The 25014-nt window shown below is 35.4% G+C and overlaps 1 protein-coding gene across 1 annotated transcript; it reads right to left on the reverse strand.

Annotated features, from left to right (window-relative positions):
• Window positions 1-892: 892 nt before the first annotated feature.
• On the reverse strand, window positions 893-17635 carry LOC125833625 (clustered mitochondria protein). Its single transcript, XM_049512787.1, has 29 exons — window positions 17513-17635; window positions 16792-17011; window positions 15543-15604; window positions 14912-15101; window positions 14555-14692; window positions 14280-14436; window positions 13993-14186; window positions 13740-13841; window positions 12497-12632; window positions 12204-12332; window positions 10659-11049; window positions 9743-9847; window positions 9067-9185; window positions 8590-8698; window positions 8252-8392; window positions 7367-7489; window positions 7107-7277; window positions 6878-6964; window positions 6230-6358; window positions 5390-5539; window positions 5213-5281; window positions 3719-3877; window positions 3513-3569; window positions 3361-3401; window positions 3091-3210; window positions 2644-2953; window positions 2452-2559; window positions 2288-2359; window positions 893-1900 (listed from the first exon to the last, which is right to left on the reverse strand). The coding sequence occupies exons 2-29, from the start codon at window positions 17000-17002 to the stop codon at window positions 1445-1447; spliced, it is 4236 nt and encodes a 1411-aa protein (XP_049368744.1). The 5' UTR covers window positions 17003-17011; window positions 17513-17635; the 3' UTR covers window positions 893-1444.
• Between the last annotated feature and the right edge of the window lie 7379 nt (window positions 17636-25014).

Here is a 25014-nt window from a genome sequence, read left to right on the forward strand (position 1 = left end):
GTTTTTGTATCAATACGCTGGTGAATAAAATCGTTCCATCCTGAGAGGGTCTATTTCTTTAAACCTCGAGTATTAGAGGGAAATAATTTTCTTAAGGAGACACTGTGCATTCAGTGAACTCGATTTTTTCCTTTCTGTTTCACTCTATTGTTTTAGATCCTGTTTTTTTTTACAGTAATTAATTTATGCTTCTGATATTAATTGTTGTTTTTTGTGTACATGTTTTAAACTCTATTGTTTTGTTTCTGCAAAGTTATTGTCTCCGATTATATTGAACATATACACATATAATAGGTATATCAGTGTGCAGAAAATAATTATGGTACTCAGTTCTAAGAATTCATGTTTTGATATTCTATATAAAATTCTATAACTTAAAAGTATCAGCTTACATATTATGTATTTTTACATAGATATAAAGCTTCTCACTTATCAATTGAAGAAATTCATTACGCAAGTTCAAAAGTTAATTTTTTGAATTTTTTCCCAGGACATATATCACAATTGTACAATCTATGCAACTTAAATGTGTTTTTTTTCTTACGAAATGCCTAGATTCTTATTTTCTTCTTTATTTTCCTTTTAATGTCTATTAAAGAACCAATGATTTATAATTTCCTAAATAATTCATTCATTAGAGGTTCTTGAGTTATGTGATAATGACAAATAATCAAATTCATGTTGGAATATTGCTAGTACTTTTTTAAGAACCTTTTTTCTATTATTTTTAATGTATTGATATTAGTAAAGGATTATTTGCAAGTTCAATGCAATTATTTATGACCGCGAGAAGCGCGGACAAATTGCCTAGTATTATATATAAAGTAAATCGGAGCTGATAATCAGCTTTAAGAAATGAGCAAAACAAAAATGGAAATTCAAGAAAGTGCTCTTCACAAAAATCAAGAACATTACTTATATCTTAGAAAGTCACCTCAATACAGAAAAACGATTTCATTCCAACGATAAATAAGTAACAAAATAGAAAGTCTAAGTTTAACCGGAAACGAAAAAAGTGTCCAAGAAAGAGCACCTTTCAACTGAAATGGGTGGGCAGCTTCACTCACTAGATAATACATTCCCAGACACGAGGGAAAGGGATTGAATAAAGAAGGTCAAAATTTTTAGGATGACATCAACACCCAGACAGATGATGGACCTCTCTACTTAACATTATTCAAAACACCAAAACCATGCATACTAAACCTATCTTCTCAAACTAGGCCTACAAGTTATGTCATCTCAGCAATAATAATCAAGATGAGAGGAACTACAGCTCGAATACTTAAATCTCCATGAGAGACTTATTGTAAGAATGGAATCGAAGTATAAGCGTTCACCCGTGCAGTGAGTACCTGAAGAATGAGGTGGCTGCAAGCGAAAATCCATGATAGGCTCGAACCGGCCATTGACATGTTTGTTAGTACATTCTGCAATATACGCTTCAAGATGCAGCTTTCACTTTTGATTTTTGTTTCTTGGTATCCAACGCCCCCAAACCTGTCCCTAAACCAACAGGAGTTTGATCTTGTTCCCCTGCTTTGGATAGGTCTGCTTGGGTATCTCCAGATCCATTAGAAGAATTACTGTTTGCTTCTTTCTTTTCTTCATTAGTTCCACTAGGATTTGCAGCATCCGGTGTTGTGCCAGAATTTATTACATTGAGTAGCTGGGTAAGAGGAGGTAAAGTTGATGCAGGAACACCACTGGGACGTACAAGAAGACCCCTTGCTGCAGCTTTTTTCCGTACTTCAGCAGCAGCTCGTGCAGCTCTTTCATCAACTCCTCTTCCCCGAGGAAGCCCATCACCAAGTGCTGCAGAACTTAATGATTGGTTCATTCCACCAATACCAGTACCTCCAGCAGCAGCTTGAAATGCGTGTAACAAGCTAGGATGAGCCTGCAATATTCAACTCACTAGTGTGAACATTCAATTTCTCATTGACATAGTAAAGCAAATCCAAGGCGACTAGAACCATAACCCTAGAATGAAAAATCCACTCCAAATTGGCCATCAAACAAGAAAAAGGAATAGCGGCCAAGATCCTATACATTATATTGTAATTGTTGATCCAAGGCTTCTGAAGAGGATTAAACATGCAACTAGTGTGAGAGACATAGCAATGACGAAGTAATGAAAACTAGAAAAGCAAGTCTAAATCCCCCCCAGAACAAGCCTTCCATTTCTGCCTCAAGGTGAGGGTTTAGGGTAAGCAAATATGTCGAGATTATTTAATGATCCCTTCAAAGGATCATAAAGGGTACAAAACTGTTATGAAAAAGTTACCTTCAAAATATCGTAAGCCTTCTGTGCAGAAGCCACATTCAGAGATTGACCTTTCTGCTTTTGCGCATTCATCTGTTAAGGATTTCCATATTGCAAAAAGCACATAAGGGAATGATAATCTTGTTACAAGAAATTAGAGATCATCAGGCTTGAGTAACTTATACCTGCAGCTCACGCATCTTAAATGTTTTCATCCAGTTCTGAGAATCGCGTGTCCTTGAATCCTCCTCTCCCAGCTGTTTGGCTAGTATATCATAAGTTTTCTTTTCATGCTGTTGAATTTTTTTTAATTAAAATGGTTAAAACAGTAACTATCATTTTCTTAGCACAGTAAACTATCCAGTTAAAGTGCATGCCTGGTGCGAAAGCTTGAAAGCACCCATACAGTTGAACGCAATTGCCAGAGCATGATAACAAACAGCAGTCTGAATATGTTCCTCCCCAAGCAACCGTTCATTCTTTTTCAATGCTTCTTGGAGATAACGAAGTGCTGTATCCATCTTTCCAATATCCTGGTACATCATTGCAACATTTATAAATGTTGCAGCAACATCCGGATGATCAGGACCTGATGACAAGCCAAGAAGAAGCAAGGCCCGTGACATATGCCTCAATGCAAGTTCTGTTTGGTTAAGACCATGATAGAAAAGAGCCATGTTTCCATAACTGCAGCAACATTACCAAACTCACATTACACATAATGATCCCGAAATACAGGTTTCCGGCATCAAAATCGACACTAGTAAGCCAATAGGCATCATATAGCAAAAGAAAGAAAAAGAGTTCAAAGACAAGAAAATTGCCTGTGTGCAGTGTCGGGATGGTCCAGTCCAAGGCATCTTTCATTTATGATAAGTTCCTTGTGCTGTTGCATTATAGCACCAGCCATATCTCCAGCATGATATAGAACCATAGCAAGGTAGCTGAAAGAGAACAAAATTATAGAAAAGAATAATTATAAGACAGAAAAGCCAATGAAAGCAAAAGACAGAAAACACAATAACCAAAAACTACAATGCACAAGCATATTCTCTCACAAAAAGAGTGAAGTGGTAGAGCACAAGACTACTTACCGACAACAATTGGCAACTTCCCGGTGCATTGGACCCGTCACCTGCATTTTTAAAATTATTGCAATCAGAACTAAATAATAATTTTGGCAAAATCAGAACTAAATAATATAAGACATCAAAGCATCGCAGAGAAAAAATAATCAGTAATATACCTGCTGAAGTATTGTGAATGCTTCGGAAAATAAAGTGTAGGCCTCACTAAGCAAACCCTGAAATGTATGAGGATGTTATTCCACCTAGGTAGGCTCCAAACTAAACAGTACAACAAAAGGCAACAAAGATTGACAGCTAGCCTCTCAAGATATCCATGACTAACATGAGAATCTCCACTTCTTTCACCAATTGAAACAGTTAATACCTCAGCTAATTGAGCCTTTCCTGTTTCAACGAGGTCCTTAGCTTCTGAACTAACTGGGATAGAATGCTTCACCACTGGTTGGAGATTCATAATATCTGATGCTTGAAAAGGTGCAGCAGAGTCAAGGTCATATTTACGAGCTGCAACGGTTACACCTACCTGTTAAAAGAAAAGTTCTAGGAGTCATTTGGACATATTAAGGTAGAATTCTGTGTCTAACATGGGGCAATAACATGGGGCAATAGATTGGCCTGCTGCGCAAGAAAAGCACAACCCGCGGATTTCAAAGGGAAGACTATTATCAAATTGTGCTCATATTACTTATAGCTATCTAAAATAAGCAGAAAAGATGCTTTATTAATCTTTAGCCCAAATACTAAGAGGGGAAATTTATGAACAAAATTTCATCAACCACGGCAAGGACAAGTTAACAATCTCCAATCATCTCTACCACCAAGGTATAGTGATCTCCATCTAACAGCTCATATTCAAATAAAATTTTTAATTCAATTTAAACATAAAGACAACAATGTAATTGCTGTGTCAAATAACAGCACAAATTTTTCACTGTGCCTCATCACCCATATTAAGATTTGCATATCTGGAAGGAAATTTCACTACTTGACTTTGATGGTCTTGAGAAGTTGAACACTCAAAAGAACAGGGACAACTTTTTCCCAACTTCACTTGCGCTAAGAGAACTAATGCCGCAAAGCAGTCCACACACAACAAATAAATAAAATGCTGGCCGTCTCTAAAGCAGGACAATAGACGGTAAAAGATTTCCAGCGGACTACCTCTGGATGATCTAGAAAAGAGTCTCAACTCTTAAAATACAATGAAACAGTCATGCATATAGAAAGTACAAAAGCTAACACCAAACAAGTTTCCATTTTCACTTTGCAGCAAAGTTTCGAGTCAGTAGTCACAGTAAAATAAACAAGATTTGTGTTTTTCACCATATGAATTCTAGCGATCTCGATATATGAATTATGACATGGCACTAAGGGTACAAAATCAAACCAAACCCACCCAATCCGTTCAAGTTTGGGCGGGTCATTGACCTACCCATCTATTAGCTCAACCAATTTCAGCCCATTAAAATTTGGGCTGCTATGTAGCCCAAATTTACTCATGAAAAATCTTGTAAAAAAAAAGACATTTTTTTTTAAACTGGAAAAAAAGACATTTTTATTTGATATGTTTATTATATAGTCATAATAAAGAAAAAGAAAATTATTAGGCCATAAAAATTTATAAAAGAACAAATAAAGCAATTAAAACTTAGTAAGAATTGTGTGGGTTGGGTTATGACCCGCATTTTAGCCCATTTCAGCCCAACCCGTCCATTTGACACCTCTATATAGCACCATAGCCACTTCGAAAAGATGATAATGATTGACCAATATAAGATAATACGGGGATAAAGGGGAAATAGCATTAGCAAGAAATGCATAATCACAACTAAATCTAAGAATTCCTGGATGAAAATACCTTCTGACAGAGATTGCGTACAACTGGAATTTTCTTTACCAGCACTTTTGCATCCTCAGGCAACTCAAACTGAAGAGAGAGAGAGAGAGAGAGAGAGAGAGAGATAAATCAACCTTAACTGATAACTTAAAACATCTGGGCAAGCAACTGGAAGAGGTTCTTAAAAGAATATGATACCTGATACTTGAGTTTCGCAAATTCTTGGATGTCAGACCACAAACTGTCAGACGTGATGCTCAAATAGGAGGACTGTTTCTTCTTGGCAGATCCTACATTTTTTCGCTTTCCTTGTCCCTTGGATGACTTTTGCTGGTTCCCGATGTGGTCCTATGAAATGTGTTTCAGAGAATTAATTTTATTAAAATCATTTACCATATACTCGTCTCTGAGAAACAATGAATATATATATATATATTTTATTTTATTTTGAGATGAAGGTAACAGTGTATTCACAAAAAGCTCATCATCAAACAAATGATGAGCATAGATCACTTACAATGAAGAATATATTAGCCCAGCAAGCTTAAATGATTCTAGAAAATGCTTGCTCTATATCGGCAACATAAATTTTCAAACAATGGAACTAATAATCTCCATATGCTTCTTCAAATATCAGCATACAAATGAATAATATTGGCCAAGCATGGGAATGCTACAAAACTGTATATAAAAAGAGGGAAAAAAGTAACCAACCCTAATAGCTCAAGCTTTTACATGAGGTGGTATGCATAATTCAACATGGTATTAGAGCTGCTAGAGATCTTATACTCAAGTCTCTGTCACTCATCAACAATATATTTTCAGTGATGGCCGAAGAAAAAGAATCACATCAGCACTTGAGGGGCGTGTTGTAAACCTAAATAAATAAATAAAACTATCCCCTATTTTTTAATAGGTTAAGCTTTTAGATGAGGTGGTACACTCAATTCAACAGAACTTCTTCATGATATTTTACTACAAGAAAAAGCAATAAATGGCAGTAAGTTATGATAATAAGCACTCTCTCTCTCTCTCTACCTTCTTTTGGTTTCTAGAACTGTTGGCGCCGCCTTTATTAGATACTGTTTGCATATTTCCAAACAAACAGTTGTAAAAATGTGAGATTGTGTTTGCAAGATCATGGTCCTCAGCATCCCTCAGCAAATCCTGCATGTCCCATCAGATCAAATTGTTAGTAATTCCAAAATCCACAAACATATAAATTAATATTCAATTTCTTCAGTTTCGTGCATCAAGATAATCAGAGTAAAATATCACGTGTGCTCCAGCTTACACACCATGTGGTTCAGCGTAAATGAATATTCTGAAACCACCAGAGCCTAAAAAAGCCCTTTTGTTGATTTAAGAGAGCTTTTGACCAGAAGAAATAAGAAATAAAAGCAGGTGAAAAAAATTACACTTCACATTCTACTAATAATGCTAAACAAAAATGTTGAGACATGACTGAGACACAAAATAATTGATCCTCTGAGAGAATTACAAAAATGTTGTTCAAGACCAAATGGCAAAGCATATTCTCAAGTGGGACTACACTTGTCAAAGCATAAGATAAAGTGCATTCACAATTCAATATTATTAAGGCCTTTTTGAAGTAGCAATGAAAAACTTGTTTTTTATCGACAGCATTCAAAAACATATTTCAATCTGAAGAACAAGATTAATCACCTTGAGGATGTGCTTTGCACATCTGACAAGAATCTCGTTGGAACAAAGATCCCATAAATGAGGCAAGTTCCTGGTTCCCTCGGCCACCTGGAAAACAAAGGACAAGACAAAGCCAAGCTTTACTACTTTTAACTGACATAAACTTCCGTTCGTGCTAAGAAAATTATTATATTTGTTGGAAAAGCCTAAGCAATACAACAATTGGATGAGCGTTTTTGGAGATCCTTACTGTTCCTAGATAACGCAAATTAATTCCATGTGCATGGAGTGCCTCAGTTAAAGTTTGCCCATCCATGGGTGAAACTTCAAGTGTGCAGAGATCTTGAACGAACTTCGGAAGCACAGCGTCTTTCAGATACAAACTCACTTTCTTCACAAGTTCTTGGTCAGCAACTATCTCCTGGTCGAGTTGGCAGAAAAGAACCGTATAAGTATTTAACACCTTAAAAAAAACAAGCAAGGAATAATAATCAAAAGCAAAAAAATCACCTCTTCACTTCCAGCCAACTTAAAATCTGTAAAAACGTTAGGATTGAAAAGTATATCATCAGTATCTTTTCTTCCTGAGTGAAAACAGCAGTGGTTGGCAGCATCCTTCACACTTTTCTCTCCCTAGATAAAAGCCAAAAGAACATACACAGTTGACAAGTAGGGTCTGGAGAGGGTAAAGAGGTCATTTCCGGAGGACCCTCGGCTCAAGTATAACATATCAAAATAGGTATGAAAAAGAGAAAACGACAGTAGAAAAACAAAGAAACTAATAAGGAATCAGTAACAACCACAAAATATTGCAATAACCTAAACACAATGAATAACTATGATGGTGGAATCAAAAGCAAGACACTATAAGAATACGGCTAAACCCCTCGAAAATCAAGAGAACACTCCATACCTACTAACCTTGCCTAAAGGAAGTAATTTTCCTACTTCTATTAAGGAAGCAATTTTCCTCATTTTTAAGGAACTTGTTTTCCTAGAGAAAATGTTTTCCAAAAAATTTGTCCAACCAAAAATGGAAAATAAGAAAATATTTTCCTCCATACCAAACACGCCCACAAAAATCAGGAAGCGTTGAAAGCAATTATAAATAGGATATGTCATTAACAATCAAAGCTGAGATCATTAACTAGAACTTTCTGATCTCATCAAGCAAATTATTAAAGAAATATCTTTTGAGAAGTGTCTTGATAAAAAATATATTATCCAACAACAAATATGGTCAAGTAAAATAGGTAACTTATACCCAACAATAGCGCAACTTCAGTAATTATTGCGGTAAGAAACTGGCTTTCAAAAATGCATTCCCTATCATTATAACCAGACACAGAAAAGTACTTCAGTAGAAGAGGCTTCACTTAAGCAGGAGATCACTACCTCATTGCTGTTAACTTCAGTCGGGGCAACGACATCATTTGTTGGTAATTCTTCAGTGTTATTTACACTAGTACAATCAGCGGCCACTGGTGCCTCCCCTTCTAACTCACACTTGGATTTTGATCTCTCGGCAACTTCAGCCTAAGAGAAAGAGGATGAGGAACCAACATAAAATTTTGAAAATATAAAATGTCAGAAATCAGATCCCCAAGAATAAAAGCAAGCACTAACCCCAAAAAAACCAGGTTCAGAGATACGGAATTAATATAAGAAACAAAATAAATTGAATACAAATGAAAATATGAAAGCAAACTTGTCATAGTACAAGCAGGACTAACTTGGCAAAATGCAGTTATCAACTCAGGTCGCAAAATACAAAATCTGGACCCTGGACCAGTATAATTTGCATCACGAGGAGTGACCCTCATCAAGTCCAACAGATAATGCCTGAAAACCACAATCTCAATAAAATGATAAAAGTGCTCCCACTAAAGTTGGTTGAGTCAAAGAAATCATATTATTGGGGAAAAGAGGGCGGTCACATATTATCAAAAGATACACACATGCATTAAACTGCAATTAATGAAGTCCAGTATATCACAATTTCTCATCTCCAAGTTATACATCTAAACAATATGAAATTATTAAGCTTGGAGGGGTGTGTTGTGTGCATATTTAGCAGGACTTCAATCATTTGAATCCTATGGAGAAACAGAACTTGACATCACCAATGAACCAAACTTAGCTTTCATCATAACGAAAATGAGCCCCCCCCCCTCCTCTCCTAGAGCAGTAACATATCAAATAATAATCACCTATCATCACTACCAACAATGCCCTTGCATTCCACCGGTGCAGCTAATTTGAATTCATTTCCAGATCCATCAAGGACAGTATGTTCCTTCAAGTGCAGACGTTTTGCAGCTTCTAGAACCTAAGACAAATATAGCAGGATGAAATTTCAGGCACATGAGAGAACCAGATATAAGTTCAAATGAACAAGATGAATCAAGAATGATAAAAAGGAAAAGTAACATCACCCATCACTACAATTCACATTGAAATATCACCCCTGTGATCCCGATCAACAAACATCATTCTTTACCATCTAAATTATCAGGAATTAAGGAAGCTCCCCCCCACCCACTCACCCTCACACCAAAAAAAAGGAATTAAAATGATCGCTCACAATAACCAAAGGCACAAAAGGAAAAAGCCGAATAATCCAGCAAGACATGTTGATCTCCACAACAATCATGTCCACTTGAGCACAACTTAGAAGCTCAGAATCTTCAAATGAAGTCGTTACGACAACATATAGGACCAAATTGATAGTTAGTTAAGAATCATGACAAACCAAACGAAAATCCTAATAGACCTTATACTTTCCACAACTATGCCAACACCAGAGAGGCATACACATCCTAAATTGTTGTGCAAACAATACAAGGGAAAAAGAAGGTGGCCCAAAAGTTTACGGTCCGCTCCTACCTTGGAATGAAACTCATCACTCCAGCAGATTTTCTTGCCATTATCAACAGAACCGTATAAGAGGGAATCTGATTTATCACCTTGAAGGATACCAGGTAAAACACTCTACAAAGAAAAACAGAAAAAAGGTTTATAAACTTTCAATAAATAAGCAGAATAATACATCTTTAACAGTAAGCCTTGCAGCTGAAAGTAAAATTAGAAGATTAAATTAAACACAAATATCAAGAAGAGTGCCCACCAAAAAGACCCATATAAGCTTATTATTATTAATCAGAAATGCAACAACAGTATGTCTAAAAACCCTGCTTATGTCACAATTAATTATTACAAGTACAGTTCACTTATAAATCTCCAAATGGTTAGATTTGGTAACCTAATTGTGGTATACTATGTGCCACTTTAATACACTTTCCTTTTTAGCCTTATCCCAGAAAAAATGACACCTCCTTTTGAAAACTATTAAACCTTCTGACATGACTTATTGGGAGCTGAGACCCTCTTGATCGCTCATTCTTTTATAAAAAGAGAGAAAAAGCAAAGACATGAGGAACTCTCATCACTCATTATTAAAAGGATAAGTTGGGTACTTCGTATATATTTGGGTTACATGTCAAAGGTCTTCTTTAATTTCTTTAGTTTACTGCCCAGTCAAACGCCTTCACACTAAATGGAACCGTGTAAGTACAATATTTCATACAGGAAAAATGTCAAGACAGAGTGAAGCCACTACTAATATAGCAGTCCCAACTTCGACGTCAGATGCATGAAAAATTGAAAATTAGAAAATTCATGAAGATGGTTTCCAGAGGAAAACTCATGTTCATTAGCACTCTGACATTCATGTCTGAACTTGTGTAAAGCGTTTAACTACAGCATACAACTAAATATAGATCACTGCAAGTTCAATAAGCACCTGGGCCACCACTCTATGTCCTCTATAATCAATTATCGCCATAGCTAGGTTGTATAGTCCATGGACATCAGCTTCCTGATATGCTTTTGTGCCTTTCAAGTCATTATTTGCACTTGCATAAGTGGCTTGCTCACTTTCAGTCAACTGAGTTTCACCAGACACTTCAGGAGGACAATCCAAGTTGATGTTTGCAGCTTCTACAACTGAGCCGGCATGCTCATTTCCATTGGAAACTTCGGAGACTCCCTGTGGCAAATTATTGGTGGTTTTCTCTGACAAATTACGTAATAAGCCTGTGCCCTCAACTTTAGGATCAGCAACCTGTTTCCTGGACAGTTGCTCGAGATCCGCATCAACAGCAAAGCTGAAGAATATATTGTTGTGGACATACCTAGATCCATACAGAATAAGTATCAGGCAAAAGTGGCAATAAATAGTATAAGAATTTTTTAGTAGTCTAAAAACATTCCGCCAGCAAGGATAATGGAGAAACAGAGTGTTAATCTTTAACATGTTACAAAAAAGGAAGTATACATGTCTCTCCCTCACGGATATTCTCCACAGCGGGAAGCTTGTGAATAATGGATCAGGCACATTGTCAGCTTAGAGCACAGAGAAGGATAACAATCTCTCTTCCATCTCCACACCCAGCACCTGCCGTCTCATCATGATTAACTTCCAATGTCCTTGTGACCGTTTCTCCATCCGGTGGCTGGGCTAAGGGGTGAAAGAGCATATGAGACTATAGGTTTCAACTTAAGTTGGTAATCAACTCAACCGCCCATATTTCAGGGTCTTGGGTGGTTAATATGTTAATTGACAGGTCAAAACAGACCATAAAAACATTGGGACAGTTTGGGATAACACTAGCCCAAATTTATCGGAGTGGATGACGGGAATGGTTATGCAATTCATGTACTCAGGCAACCAAAAAAAAAAAGGTCGCAAGCAAAATGGGATTAAGGCAACCGTTTAGCTGCCTGTTGGCTCTAAAATAATGTATTTTTGTTTAGTTACACATTTGCATTCCTACAATCTTTATTTGTTCCTATTACCTTGCTTGCTCCCCTTTGCTTTGTTTTCCACTTTCAGTGTAGAACTAATTTCAAGGAATTATAAAGCAAATTTGATACTCTGACCAGTGGACTTGTAAAATACATAATGACTGTCACAGTGCAACAATTATGATGAACATATTTTACCCAGCCTAGTTGCCTGGAGGCCTTTAGTTGGCAGTTTAGTTATCATCTATTACTCAACACGCTTCTTCTACTCATCCCATTTCAACCTACCATTTAACAACCTTCTGTGGAGCTAGGGGATATCAGTTGAAAGAAAATTTATATTTTTATCCCCACCCTTCACCCCCTTTATTTTGTTTACAAAATTTCAACTTCTAGTGCACTATATTTTCAATGATAAAGGTCAAACTATACTATATCTAGTGCACTATATTTTCAATGATAAAGGTCAAACGAAGTTAATTTTAAGTGAACATATAGTCAACAGGAAATTACTTGTACTGATCTACAGCTGAATACTTACATATGAAAGCACTCTGGATCAGTTGGATTAATTGGGGGGATACACCTGTTGATAACTCCAATAGCACCACTAATTGCAGCATCTACAAAGTCAGAACTGACTTTGTACAAGGCCCTATCTCGCAGTATCCTGTGATAAAAAAGAGCAAGACGTATGAACAGAGGCAAACCAGCCTTCATTGACAGACTTAGGAAGAGACGAAGAGTATTGCATAAATAAGTAGAATCTATTAAGAAATCAATTAATTCACTCTAGAATGCTGTACAAGCTAATTTAGATCTGTCGAGATGCACCTTTCCTGGGGGTTTGTATGGGGGAATTCCCGACAAGATTGCAATTCTTCATTCCAATCCCTTTGCATGCCAATCAGCTCACTTCCAAAAGAAAGTGTAAGTGCATTCTCAGCCCGTGCTGCATCACGTTTGTGATCTGACACCATAGAATCCACAAGGAACTAGAACTAGTGAGGCAACTAATAATAGAAAGACAGGTTATTGTAAGAGAATGTAGTGTAGAAGTTTTTAAGATATCAGACGTTACTATAATATCTACATAAACAAGTCTATCTACATAAACAAGTCCCTCATTGTAACAAAGAAACTGAGGAATAGTGCTCCCTCCACCACATCTTATATGATGCCTTGACATGAGACGGTTTAAAATGTCAACTTAAATTATGGATTGAATTAGTGGTACCGGATATAGTACGTAATCTAGTGGCATTAAATGAAAGAGAACATTCACCCCTCATGTTACTTCACGAATTGTTGTGCCAACTACCATTTCCAAATTTTTATCAAGGAAATGTGCTTCAGTTGCAAAAATCCAGTTTCATATTTTCCAATACAGCATTCTCATCACCTCAGCCATACCATTAACCAGAAAAAGAAAAATCAAAAATAATTATCTCATTTGCCATCTATATTCAATATTGCTCTTGCATAAATTTTCCTCTAGTATACACATAGTGGCACACCCTATATATGTATGTATGTATGAATGTATTGTTGTACTAGTTTTCTATGCATCCTTTTACAGACTTTCATAGTCATCCAGGTAAATAGCACCAATCAATACAGTACACACTATTCACGGGAAATTGAAGAACTTTCTAGGAAGATAAAGCAAATACAAGAATTAGAAATTTTACTAGAGTTCTACAAGTTCCTTTTTTTTATTTCATGTGCTTTAATTCTATATATCTTGAAAGTGTAAAGGAACATGTTTGAGCATAAGATATCTTCAGAAGGAATCAAATTAAAACATGATCAACTACCTGTAAGACATATTTTCCATCAGGTTCAACAGAAAGACATGTTGCAAATTGTTGTGCATCACAATTTTCAACTACATGGTCCACTAAGTAATATTATTCTTACAGATTGTAACAGACCTCCCAGGAATTCTTACACCACAAAATATACCTCATTTTTGGCATCTATGACCCAGCATCCAGCAGACTAATGTATGTATACAACAGACAGCAACATGAAGTAGAGATAGCCAGAGGTTAAGAGTGCACAAAAAACAACTTACCAGGGATAGGATATGACCCAAGCCAAGAATTTGGTGGTAGGATAGATGGAACATTTTCAAAAGGATGTGCAGAAGCCTTCCACTCCAATATCTCACGAAAAGCTTCATTTGAAGATAAAATCCTTTATTACAATAAGACAAGATGATTGACAATTGGACTCCAAATGAAGTGCTAGCTAATTTTTCTTCTTCTTATTTTTTTATTTTTTTTGAGGGGGAGGGAGGAATAAATTACTTTCTACCATGCTCCTACCTTTCTTAAATCTGGAGCTGATCTTTTGCAAAAGCCCAATAAGAGTAGTTGCTTCTGAACCAGTTTTATTTGGCCTAGGATCAAGACCAGTTGTGGTGCTGGAATTGACATAAAAAGTTTTGGTTGTTCCAGTAATACAATACTTATTTCCTTCCAGAGTAACTACATCCAAATAAATCAAATCCCCAGAGAGCCTGGATTCAAGAGAAACCATGGTCAGAATGTCAGAATGAACCTTCCTGAGAGAAATTAGTTGGATCATAATTAGTAAAATAATGATTAGAAACCTTCTGTAGCTAGGAGGAGGATTAAACGAAGAGAACACAATGCTTTCAACACATTTAATTTCCTTTGAAGGTGCTGACAGCAAACTAGAGACTGAACCAGAAACATCCTCCACAAAACCCAAGTTTTCAAGTTCTGGTACATCGACCTTCACAGGCTCTAAAACACACAAAAGGCAAAAATGTTTGTTAGACCAATTCAATTGAAAATGGCTGTCAAATTATTAAACAACACAAACATCAGCAAGAAGGCAAAGAAAAACAAATGAACAGCGAACCTCCAGATTTCGCAACATTACTTCTGATTTCATGCTGCAGTGCAAGTGACGTTGATAGTGAGGAGTGCAATGTGGAAAGAGAGAGCAATTCTCGAGTGCGGTGAACATGAGCCCTTATGGATCGATCATCATACAATGCTGTACAGCCAGGTTTAAGTTAGACGAAACATGTAATAAGCTCGTTGGCAACTGCTAAAATCTATGTTGCTCGGACTCTTCAAAAATGTCAATGGGTACCAGATTCTCCAAATGTAGTGTATTTTTAGAGAATCCGACCTGGGTGGGGCATCGAAAGTGAAGAGTCCACGCAACTTAGGCTAAAATCAATAACTCGTGGTCCACATAAATAAGACACACCTGGCACCATCTCCAGGAAGCAATCTCCTGTGGTGATATCAGCTACTTCAGAGATTTCGTTATAATCTTCTAGATGATGAACAGACCCGTCCTTTATATGCAACGATAGATCATAGCATGTAACGAAGCATGTCTCTGGAGCATCAAGAAGAAACTGCCGCACATCCATAACAGAATCACCAGGACTCAACTGAAACACGTATCCATCAGAAACTCCAAATTAGACAAACTAACACACTAGAATCACAAATATTTAAGTATAGTTGGTCCTGAATGCCTAAAGATAAACATCTACACATAAGGAAGGCAGGATAACAAATGACAAGCTCAGAAAGTCAAAAACAAAAGAGGAAGAGTGGCTTTCAATGACTGACAATCCAGATATAAAATGTAAAAACAAAGAGAAAGAATGGCTTTTCAATATTGACAATCCAGATCTAAAATACAAGAAGCGTTTGAGCGATGGCACATACTAATAAGACTTCACATGTATGCAATGGAAAAAATTTAGCCACTCTCTTAAATCTGAAGGATGAGGGCATCACCAAAGGAGAATGATAAAGAAAAAACAAGTTTTCTAACAGAACTATCAACAAAAAAGAAAGCCAATAAAATTAGTAACACATCTTACCTGTAGATCTAGCTTATCCCCTCCTTGGGTTTTGACAGAAACAGGATAAAGATGGATGTCACCTGCAAAATAGATTAAAGCAGAAAGGCTCTTCATTTCATCCAATTTTTTAATTAGAAAGAAATTTAGACTATTAAACAAAAGTCATACAAGAATGTAAGACCGTTATCTTCAAGTAATATGGGAAAGTGAAACTGGAAGAGAACCTAGACTCAATTAGTATGAGTTTGATACATGTGGCATCTACATGAACCAACAAATACATAGGCAGAAAGACAGAGACAGTTTGACAAGAATAATACACACGTGAAGAAATGTTGTTATGAGGCTAGCATTGTACATTGCTCTGAATTCAAAAACAAACATATGACAGAGATCTAGAATAAAACAACAAACATTTCATGGAGCATGACAGAAGGAGGCACATCGTGTATGGAATACACTAGCCACTCTAATAAGTAATATCTTATAGTTCAAGAATCACCAAACAGACATATGTGATGACATAAGTGTTACCGTTTGCTGCATATGCTTTACCGGATTATTAAGGGGTCATGGAAACTTATCCAGCAAGAATATAGTGAAAGAACATAGCAAACAGATTGCATTCACATATTACACAATAGACCTTGTGACCATCTACAGCTTGATCTCTGCAACATTGAAAAAATCAGGTTTTTCTTGGTTTTTTCTTTCTTTTTTGGATAAGTTGAAAGCTGAAACAACAGATGAAGGCTTGTCTTCCATATTTGGTAAGCTTTTGGTGCATCCATGAGGTTTCAATCAGTATAGATAACTGTGTATCCTTTTGTATACAACTTAATATTGGGAATTTCCAACTACATGAATAGCTGAAACCAAAAAATGCGGATACTGATTCCAATAGCAGCACAGTCCCAAACAAGTAAGCCACAAATTTTTGATGAAGAACAAGTAAGCCACAAATTTGTAAAACCAGCACTTGTCTCTTTGGCAAATAAAGGAGACAGAGCAGAAATTCAAGGGAGAATGTCTAGACTCTAAACTCAACTTAGAGTAAATGATTAGGGAAAATGGTTAATGTTCTAAATCCAATTATACCAGGTACAAATCACCTAGTTTTTATTGTCTCTACATGAATTTGAATCTTGGTCTCCAAGACCCACTTAATTGACCGTCCACTACGTCACATCCGCGGGTGTGGCGGGTGTGGCGGGTGTGATGAGTTATTTACATATTTAAATCAAAATTTGATATTGCCAAGGTTCACCTTGCTTTGCCTCCTGTGTGGAGGTCTCATTTCCAGACTCCTTTGCCTCCGTTTTTGTATCAGTTTGAGCAGTCACAACTGTGGTTCCATTAGACTCCGCATGCGTTGCAGTATCATTCACATTAGCATCAGGTGGGGCTGCTTGCTCTGACGAACTGGTAGCATTTTGAACTGCCTTCCGATTCTTCCCTTTGTTTGATTTCCCGGCCATTTTTATCCCCTGAAATATACATAATAAGTCTTCTAATCCAAGAATCAAATAAAAGTTTCTTTCTCAAGCACTTTGTGACCTGATAAAATGATTATAATTAACCTTTAGATTGAAAAACTACAAACTCTAAACGTCGAAATACAAACAACCCAATATACAAAATAATCGCATAACCTCAAATACTCTAGGAATACTCTTAAATGGTCAAAAAGAGTAACACTTGAAAGTAGTAACTCATTATACATAATACGAAGAAATAAACAAATAATTTTCAATTTTTTCAAAAAGATTACTAACTCAATCCACATAATGAGCTCATAACATAGATTTTTTCACTAGCAGTATAAAAATCAAAACATGAAATAGTAATAACACGTTCATTAACAATTCAATAATCACAAGCACCAATTCACTAAAAAATATGTTTTTAACATTAAACAATAGCAAAAACAATACCCTCTTTCGCTGAATTAGAGATACGTAACAAGCAAAGGTAAAATAGAAGCATACAAATTAACTTCGTCGGAGAGAGAAAAAGGTCGAGAGGTTCTGCAGAGAAGATACAAAGGAAGACAACGTTAGGGTATAAGCAAACGGATCTTGTATTCAGCCCAATACAGAGGAATTGGGCTTGGGATGGGTTGCCCTGCCCTTTTTTTCTTCTTTTTTTCAGATTTATATAGTTTGTCCATAGTTAGCCATTGTTTGAAAAAATAAAATAAAATTAAATCTTCATTCATTTAAAAGGGAAAATTGTATGAAATAGCAAATTATTAATTCAAATTAAATGTTATACTTATAGTTTATTTTAATTATAATTCGCAGCAAACATCCCATTTTTTTGCCATCTGATTCAGTATACAATTAGTCATTTTATACATTTCGGTATAAAATGCGTTTATGTTTGTATAAAGCGAGAGAAAAGTGTATATACAAATACAAATACATATATTTTCGTCTTATACACTTATAATTATACAAATACAAATCTTATTATACAAATTACAATGTATAAATAATTTTTTACAAAACTGAACAATTTGTATAAAACTGGATGTTTTTAGCAAATTATACAAATCAAAAGCTCCATAGAAAACAAAAAAAAATTATATGGAGCACAATTATGCGAACTATAGCTATAACATACAAATATGATTTTTATGTTTGTTATAGGTAAAAGTTGCTCCATTTAAAATAGGGAAAACTAGACAAATTGGATCAATTAGGCAAATTGCAAAGTATTTAGTAAAAAAATTACATAAATCTTGAAGTGTTAAGAGTTAATTACATTATATCTTTATTCTTTCCCAAATTACAAAAATCCCTTAAATTTATAGGATTTCTAATACATCTGGAAACATGGGGATACATAGCTCACGGATTGCGAATGATACATTACTTAATGGAAGGGATGTATTCGAGAGTGGAAAGGGATGTATCCGAGAGGGATATGGATGTATCTAAGAAGAGATTTTTGCAATTTTTTTATATGGTAGGAGATTTTAGAGATTATGGTAAAATAAGATGTGTAATTATGTAAAAAAAATCAAGTATTTACAAAATTTTGACGCAACCCAATATATTTACCCTGATTGGACCTACAGCCTAAATTATTTACCACACTACCCCTTGTTCTATTCACTGAACCACTATTTCTTCATCCTTATTCAATCTTTCAAAACATCACACATTAATTTTAGTAACAATTTTATGAATCCACAATTTGAAGTTAAGCTTCAAAACTCTCTCATGGATGACAATGTAGTTCAATAAATCATCTTGAGCCAATGATGACGACGATTTATCAAAGAAAAGGAGAAAAGGTGCAACGTCGTTAAGTTTGAATTTAAAAAGATTGGAAAGAATCATCCATAGAAGTAAAATAATCATCCACGAAAGAAGGAACATTGTGCTAATTCAGGTTATACACTAATTTAGAGAGGAAAAAAAAAAGAAAATATAGATAATTGATAAATACAATGCCTAGAATCAAGCCTAGAAATACATTAATTGGAATGTACACTTTTAAATTGGAAAATAGTTATTAAATGGACATTATAGATGTGAATTATAATTATATTAAACTATAGTTATATATAATAAAGGGATAAGGCACAAGTAACCCTCTACTATACGCAAAATTCCAACGACACACCATAACTGTACATGAGTTTTATTACCCCTGAATTATTTTAAAGTGTAATAAACACACCATTCCGTGTTGAGGTGGCACAGAGAGCTTGTTCACTCTCTTAGAGGTGTGTGAGATAAGAATAAGAGATATTAAAATCTTATTAATACGGACATGTGTTCATTTTTAATTGGACATTTTTATAATTAATTATTTAACATTAAAACTTAAATTGATATCTTTTTATTAAATTTCTTTTTCCCCTTATGAAATAGATTCAAAATTAATTATTTTTTCACAACATATTTAAATTGTCGGATAATTTTTTTCAGTATTTTTTTATTAATTTGTATAGCGTCGAGAGATTTTATTATTTACTCAAATACATAACTTGAAATTCACTATGAGGAAAAAGTTGCATATTAGAAATTTAATTTAGGCAACATATAAAGAGTACAACTTAAATTAGAGTTTTTTTAATAAATAATTTAATTAACCCACCCCCCCTCAATTATCCACATCATACCCCCTACTTAACCCCTACCCCAGCTCCACCCCACCCTTTGCTTCAGTTCTCCAACAATATGACATCTCATTTCTATCCCAATCCCAACTTCAATCCGCTTCAGTTTTCCATCAATAGCACCCCGTATATTTCTCTTCCCTTCTCACTTCAATCAACCTTTTTTAATCTAAATTCAATCACAAAAAAATGACCTCAAATTTTTGAATTATTCTCATATTAGAATTCAAAATTTAGGTTGTTTCTTCAATGGAGATTTTGAACCATGTTTTGTGAAATTTATTTTTTACTTGTTTTGTTAGGTCACAAACTTCAATAAAAATATAGAACATTTTAAAATTCAGATAGAATAGCTTGAGTGTTTGAGGATTGAAGTTATATTTTGTGGTGGATTTAAATGTGGGTGGTAACATATATGGTCTATATTTTTGATGTTTTGTGGTAGAAAAATGCAATTGATAGAAGATTGAATTTGGTGGTAGTGAAGGGATAAATTTGGTAGTGAGTTATAATTTTCATGGTGATTACTATGAGTTTTAATGGTCAAAATAAGTGAATTTATTGGTTATGGAGTAAGTGTTGATAATGAAGAAGAAGGAATCAATTGACGTGGATTTTTTTTAGATCCGACTGTTTATTGACGTGACACTGACATAATAATGATTTAGAGGCGAGTGTAAAACAACTTTCCATCATGTGAGTAGCTATATATATTTTAGGTTGTGTTAAGGATGTGTTTATTACACTTTAAAATAATTCGGAGAGGTAATATGACTCATGTATGGTTAAAATGTGTCGCTCAAGTTTCATGTATAGTTGATGGGGTTATTTGTGTCTCTTCGTGGAATTTCATATATAGTTGATATGGCTATTTGTTCCAATATCCTCATCCTTATTTATCATCAATGCTAAAATGTTGAATAACTTATATGATAAACAAGGCTACAAGGGGTTCTATATGAACACCAATGGCCCAAGGATAAACTACTTATCCTTTGTAGATGATACTATCATATTTTGTAATGGTAGCATGAAACCTTTTGAAATGATGCTTAAAACTTTGAAAGTATATGAAGAAATTTCTGGACAACTACTCAATAAAGACAAAAGTTGTTTTGCAGTGGCCAATAATACCAAAGTTACCAATATTAATTGGCTCAAGAATATTACTAATATGAAGCATCAACTATTTCATATTAGATACCTTGATTGCCCTCTTATTACTGGAAAAAAAATAAGATTTCCCACTACTCAGATAAGGTAACCAAGATCCTCAACAAGATTAGAGGTTGGCAAACTAAATTTCTTTCCAACAGTAGAAGAACTATTTTGATTATACATGTGTTTCCTTGCTCTCGATTCATCTCCTTACAACTACCAACCCTCCCAAAGGTACCATTGAGCTTATAGAGAAGTACATTGTTAATTTTTTTAGACAGGGCAAGACAGTGGAGGTAAGTATCATTGGGCCTCTTGGAAGAAATTGTGTTACCCTTATAAGGAAGGTGGAACAAACATTAGAAATCTTAATGACACGTGCAATGCTTTTCAAACAAAACAATGACGGAACTTCAGAACCACAACTTCACTATAGAGGAATTTCATGAAAGCTAAATACTTCAATAATATGTACCCTATCAAGGCTCAATGGAGTTAGGCCAACCACAATGTTGGAAAGTCCTTTGCAACATTAAAGAAGAGGTGGATAATAATATCATATTGAGAGAAGAGATTTGGACTTTTGGTATGATAATTGGACTAATGTTGGCCCTCTATATCTTTTGGTTCCTAAAAATAAACAACATTAACAAATCAGTATCAAAGATGTCTACATTGATGAAATGTGTGATTGGGATAAGTTTCATAATCAACCTGATTTGGACACTAAAGATAAAATTAAAGAGCTCCATATTGTGTTGCATAATAACAGAAAAGACAAAGTCATTTGGATCCTTAACACCAATAGAAATTTCACTATTAAATCCTCTTGGAGTGATTGTAGGCAGAGAAGTAACAGTAACAATTTTATTTTAAAAAAACTGGCATGAGGATATTCCTTTTAAAATCTCTTTCCTCAACTGGAGTGTCATTAGAAATAAACTTTCTACCAATGAAAAAGTCTCAAGGTTTGATATTCAAGTTGATCTTACCTGCTATTGTTGTAACGACAACAATATGGATCGTATCACAGAAGACACTGACCATATTTTCTGTCAAGGTGACCATGCTAAAATAATTTAAAGTCTTTTTGCAAGTCCTCTAAGAATTGATCACACTAACAGTAGCTATAAGACGATGTTACTTAATTGGTGGAATTATAAGTCTCACAACATTTTTGCGACGTATATTGTCACGCCCCGCGGCTATCCCTTTGACGTAAACAAGGGACCTAGGATCACAAGTGACCCCAAGCTAACCCTGAGCTGACATATCATAAGCATACTTAAGATAAACTGAGATAAAAAATATTATGCGGAAGCTTAAAACCATAAGATAATTGAAATAATGGGGAAATACCTAATACTGTCTGAATATAAATACTGAATAAGAGTTAATAACACTGGACTATAACTCAAGAACTAAAGCTAAATCTAACTATATCTGAAATAAGCCTCTAATTGACTAGAGATGTTGGGACATGCCCCCAGCTAACTTTAGCAAAACTGGAACTAAAATGAAAAACTGAATGTAAAAGAACATGTTTATCGTCCTTGAAGAATGATGACTCACCACTGATACTATTAAATATGGATCGGGAACCGATCTACACGTGATCTAAATGCTGAGGACCTGAACCTACATCACGAAAAGATCTAGCGCAGAGTATGCGTCAGTATTTGAAAGGTACAAAACATGCATAATATGATAAAACTGAACAACATATAACTGAGCAAAGCATACTGAACAATGATATAATCTGAACATGATGGAAATACTGATATATACTGAATATGAACTAAATTGAATGCAATGACTAAGTACATAACATGCTGAAGTTGAATACTGAAAAATAACTAGAACCTGGTCAATGCACCAGAATTTGGACTATGAAATCTACTATTAACCGACATAAAATCACGTGAGCTAAACGTGGAGTCCGATGTAAACGCCCCATCGAGAGGACCTAATATACCTTGCCAAGGGTATATAGATATGCTGGCGTAATCACTAAAACTGATGCCTACAGAGGGGACTTATAAACCTACGGGGCATGTAGTTCTGGGACTATGAGGGTGACTGACCCTAGTCTTAACTCATCTAAGCCTACTCCCACTGGAAATATGTACAATACAACATAACTGAAATATACTGGATAGCTCAATATTATGACATGCTAACTGAAAGTGCAACATTAAGTACCGATAATGAAACATTTGAAAATTGAGGCATGTATATCTGTTTATCTGTCCTAGCTAGTGTAATTCATGAACTAAATGAATCTACACCACTAGGGTTCTAAATTTCATGCAAGGAACTAATCAACATCATTACGAAAATATGATAATATGATTAGGAATATCCTACCAGCTAAATCACAACAATTATCTAAAGTTCTAGAAACCCTAGGTCTAAGCAATATTCAGGGAATCAAAATTCTGACTGAAAACTAGGGACCTAGTGGATGAAAGGAATCCACCAGTGAAATCCCACATAGCTGGTGACGAATTCCACGGAGAAATCTTTCAATTTCGCAGATGGAACCGAAGAAAACCTGTTGTGTTCTTGGAAAGGGTTTGGTCGACTGGTTCTCCTCTTTTCGTTCTAATTGGATGAATTTTGGAAAATGAATTGACTAGGATAAGTTCTGATTAAGTTACTAAGCATAAACTGACCAAAACGACGTAGTTTAAGGGTCCAACGCATAGGGAAAAAAACCAAACAACCCCTAACTTAAAAGCTGTCGGGGCCAACGACGGACCGTTGACTGACCTATAGTTCGTCCTGGTTAGTCGTCGTTCGGCTTCAGAGAGGGCTACTGAGGGTCATGATCCACGGACCTGGACCACGGCCCATGGTCTGACCTACGGTCCGTGGGTCGTGCCTTAGCTGGATTTTCTAGGGTTTTAGGGATGGAGTTGCAGGTGGCCAACCACGGACCCCACCTACAGTACATGAGTCAACCTACAGTCCGTAGGTGGCCTCCGTTGGTGGACCTGTAACTTCTGAAAATCTGCATTTTGGTCTTTCTAGCATACGGGGTGTTAAATATATAATCAAAATTCTTCCCCTAATCAAAGTGTGATAGCTATGAGAAGCAAGATGTAGTAGAAAGTTTGAAAACTTGAGGGTATCCTTTTAGAGGACCAAAACTAATGTTTTAAATACATTTGTGCAGGTTCTAAAAATGAAGTTTTAAAAAGCTAACTTAGGAGAGGAATGAAGTGCAATTTGCAACGCTTCTGAAACAAACATTTAGCAAAGAGTTTTCAGAGCTATTAAATGGAACAAGCATCCCCCCACATTGTCAAGTTAAGTAGTGATGGAAGTTGTTTATGTGGTATATGTGGAGGAGAGAGAGTGGTCAGAAACAACGAAAGAAGAATTATTTGTGCTTACTCAATACCTCTAGAACCAGGAACATCCAACATGGCGGAAGCAACTTCAACGTTGTTTGGCATAAAATGGTGTGTAAATAATGGCATAGTATGATCATTGAAGAAATCGACTCTCTCCTCATTAATAAATGCATCAAAAAAGAATGGAAAGTGCCTTGGAGGATTCTACACATCATTAATGAAATCCAAGAGTTAGTTGAAAAACATGGCTTTGAAATCAAGCATTATTTCCGAGAAACTAATAGACCACCTGATATTGGCAAGCAAGAGCCATAATTTTGAGTCAATCCATGTCTTCAACTTGCATACTGAGCTTCCCAATCAAGTAAATGGGCTAGTTAATATGGACAAATGTGATATTCACTCTTTCAGGATCAAAATGAACAAACCATCCCATATCACCTATGACCCCCCATAGGTTTTGACTATAATCATATTTTTGATTAAGTATAGCCTGGTAAACTCCCCTCAATGATCATGTACAAAGTTTGGTATGCCAGACTCAAATTGTATATTTTTGCACATCAATAATTAATGAAATTATTTAAAAAGTAAATTAAAAACACGTAGCATATATTTGTCTTACTACATCGCTTTTCCACAAAGTTATTGCTTTTTCAACATTGACTATCATTGCTGAGTTTGATATTAGTGTTTCTTAAAAAAAATTATTTTGAAAATTTTGTTTTGGACACCAAAAAAGGTACTCATAAGTTTGGGAGCTACGAGTATATTACTATATTTTATCTCTTTAAAGTACTACCGTCATAAATAATTTCCTTATCTGTGTAATGTTAACAAA

This window comes from Solanum verrucosum, unplaced genomic scaffold (genome assembly GCF_900185275.1).
Source record: "Solanum verrucosum unplaced genomic scaffold, falcon-dt-bn FXZP01000307.1, whole genome shotgun sequence".
Classification (NCBI taxonomy): domain Eukaryota; kingdom Viridiplantae; phylum Streptophyta; class Magnoliopsida; order Solanales; family Solanaceae; genus Solanum; species Solanum verrucosum.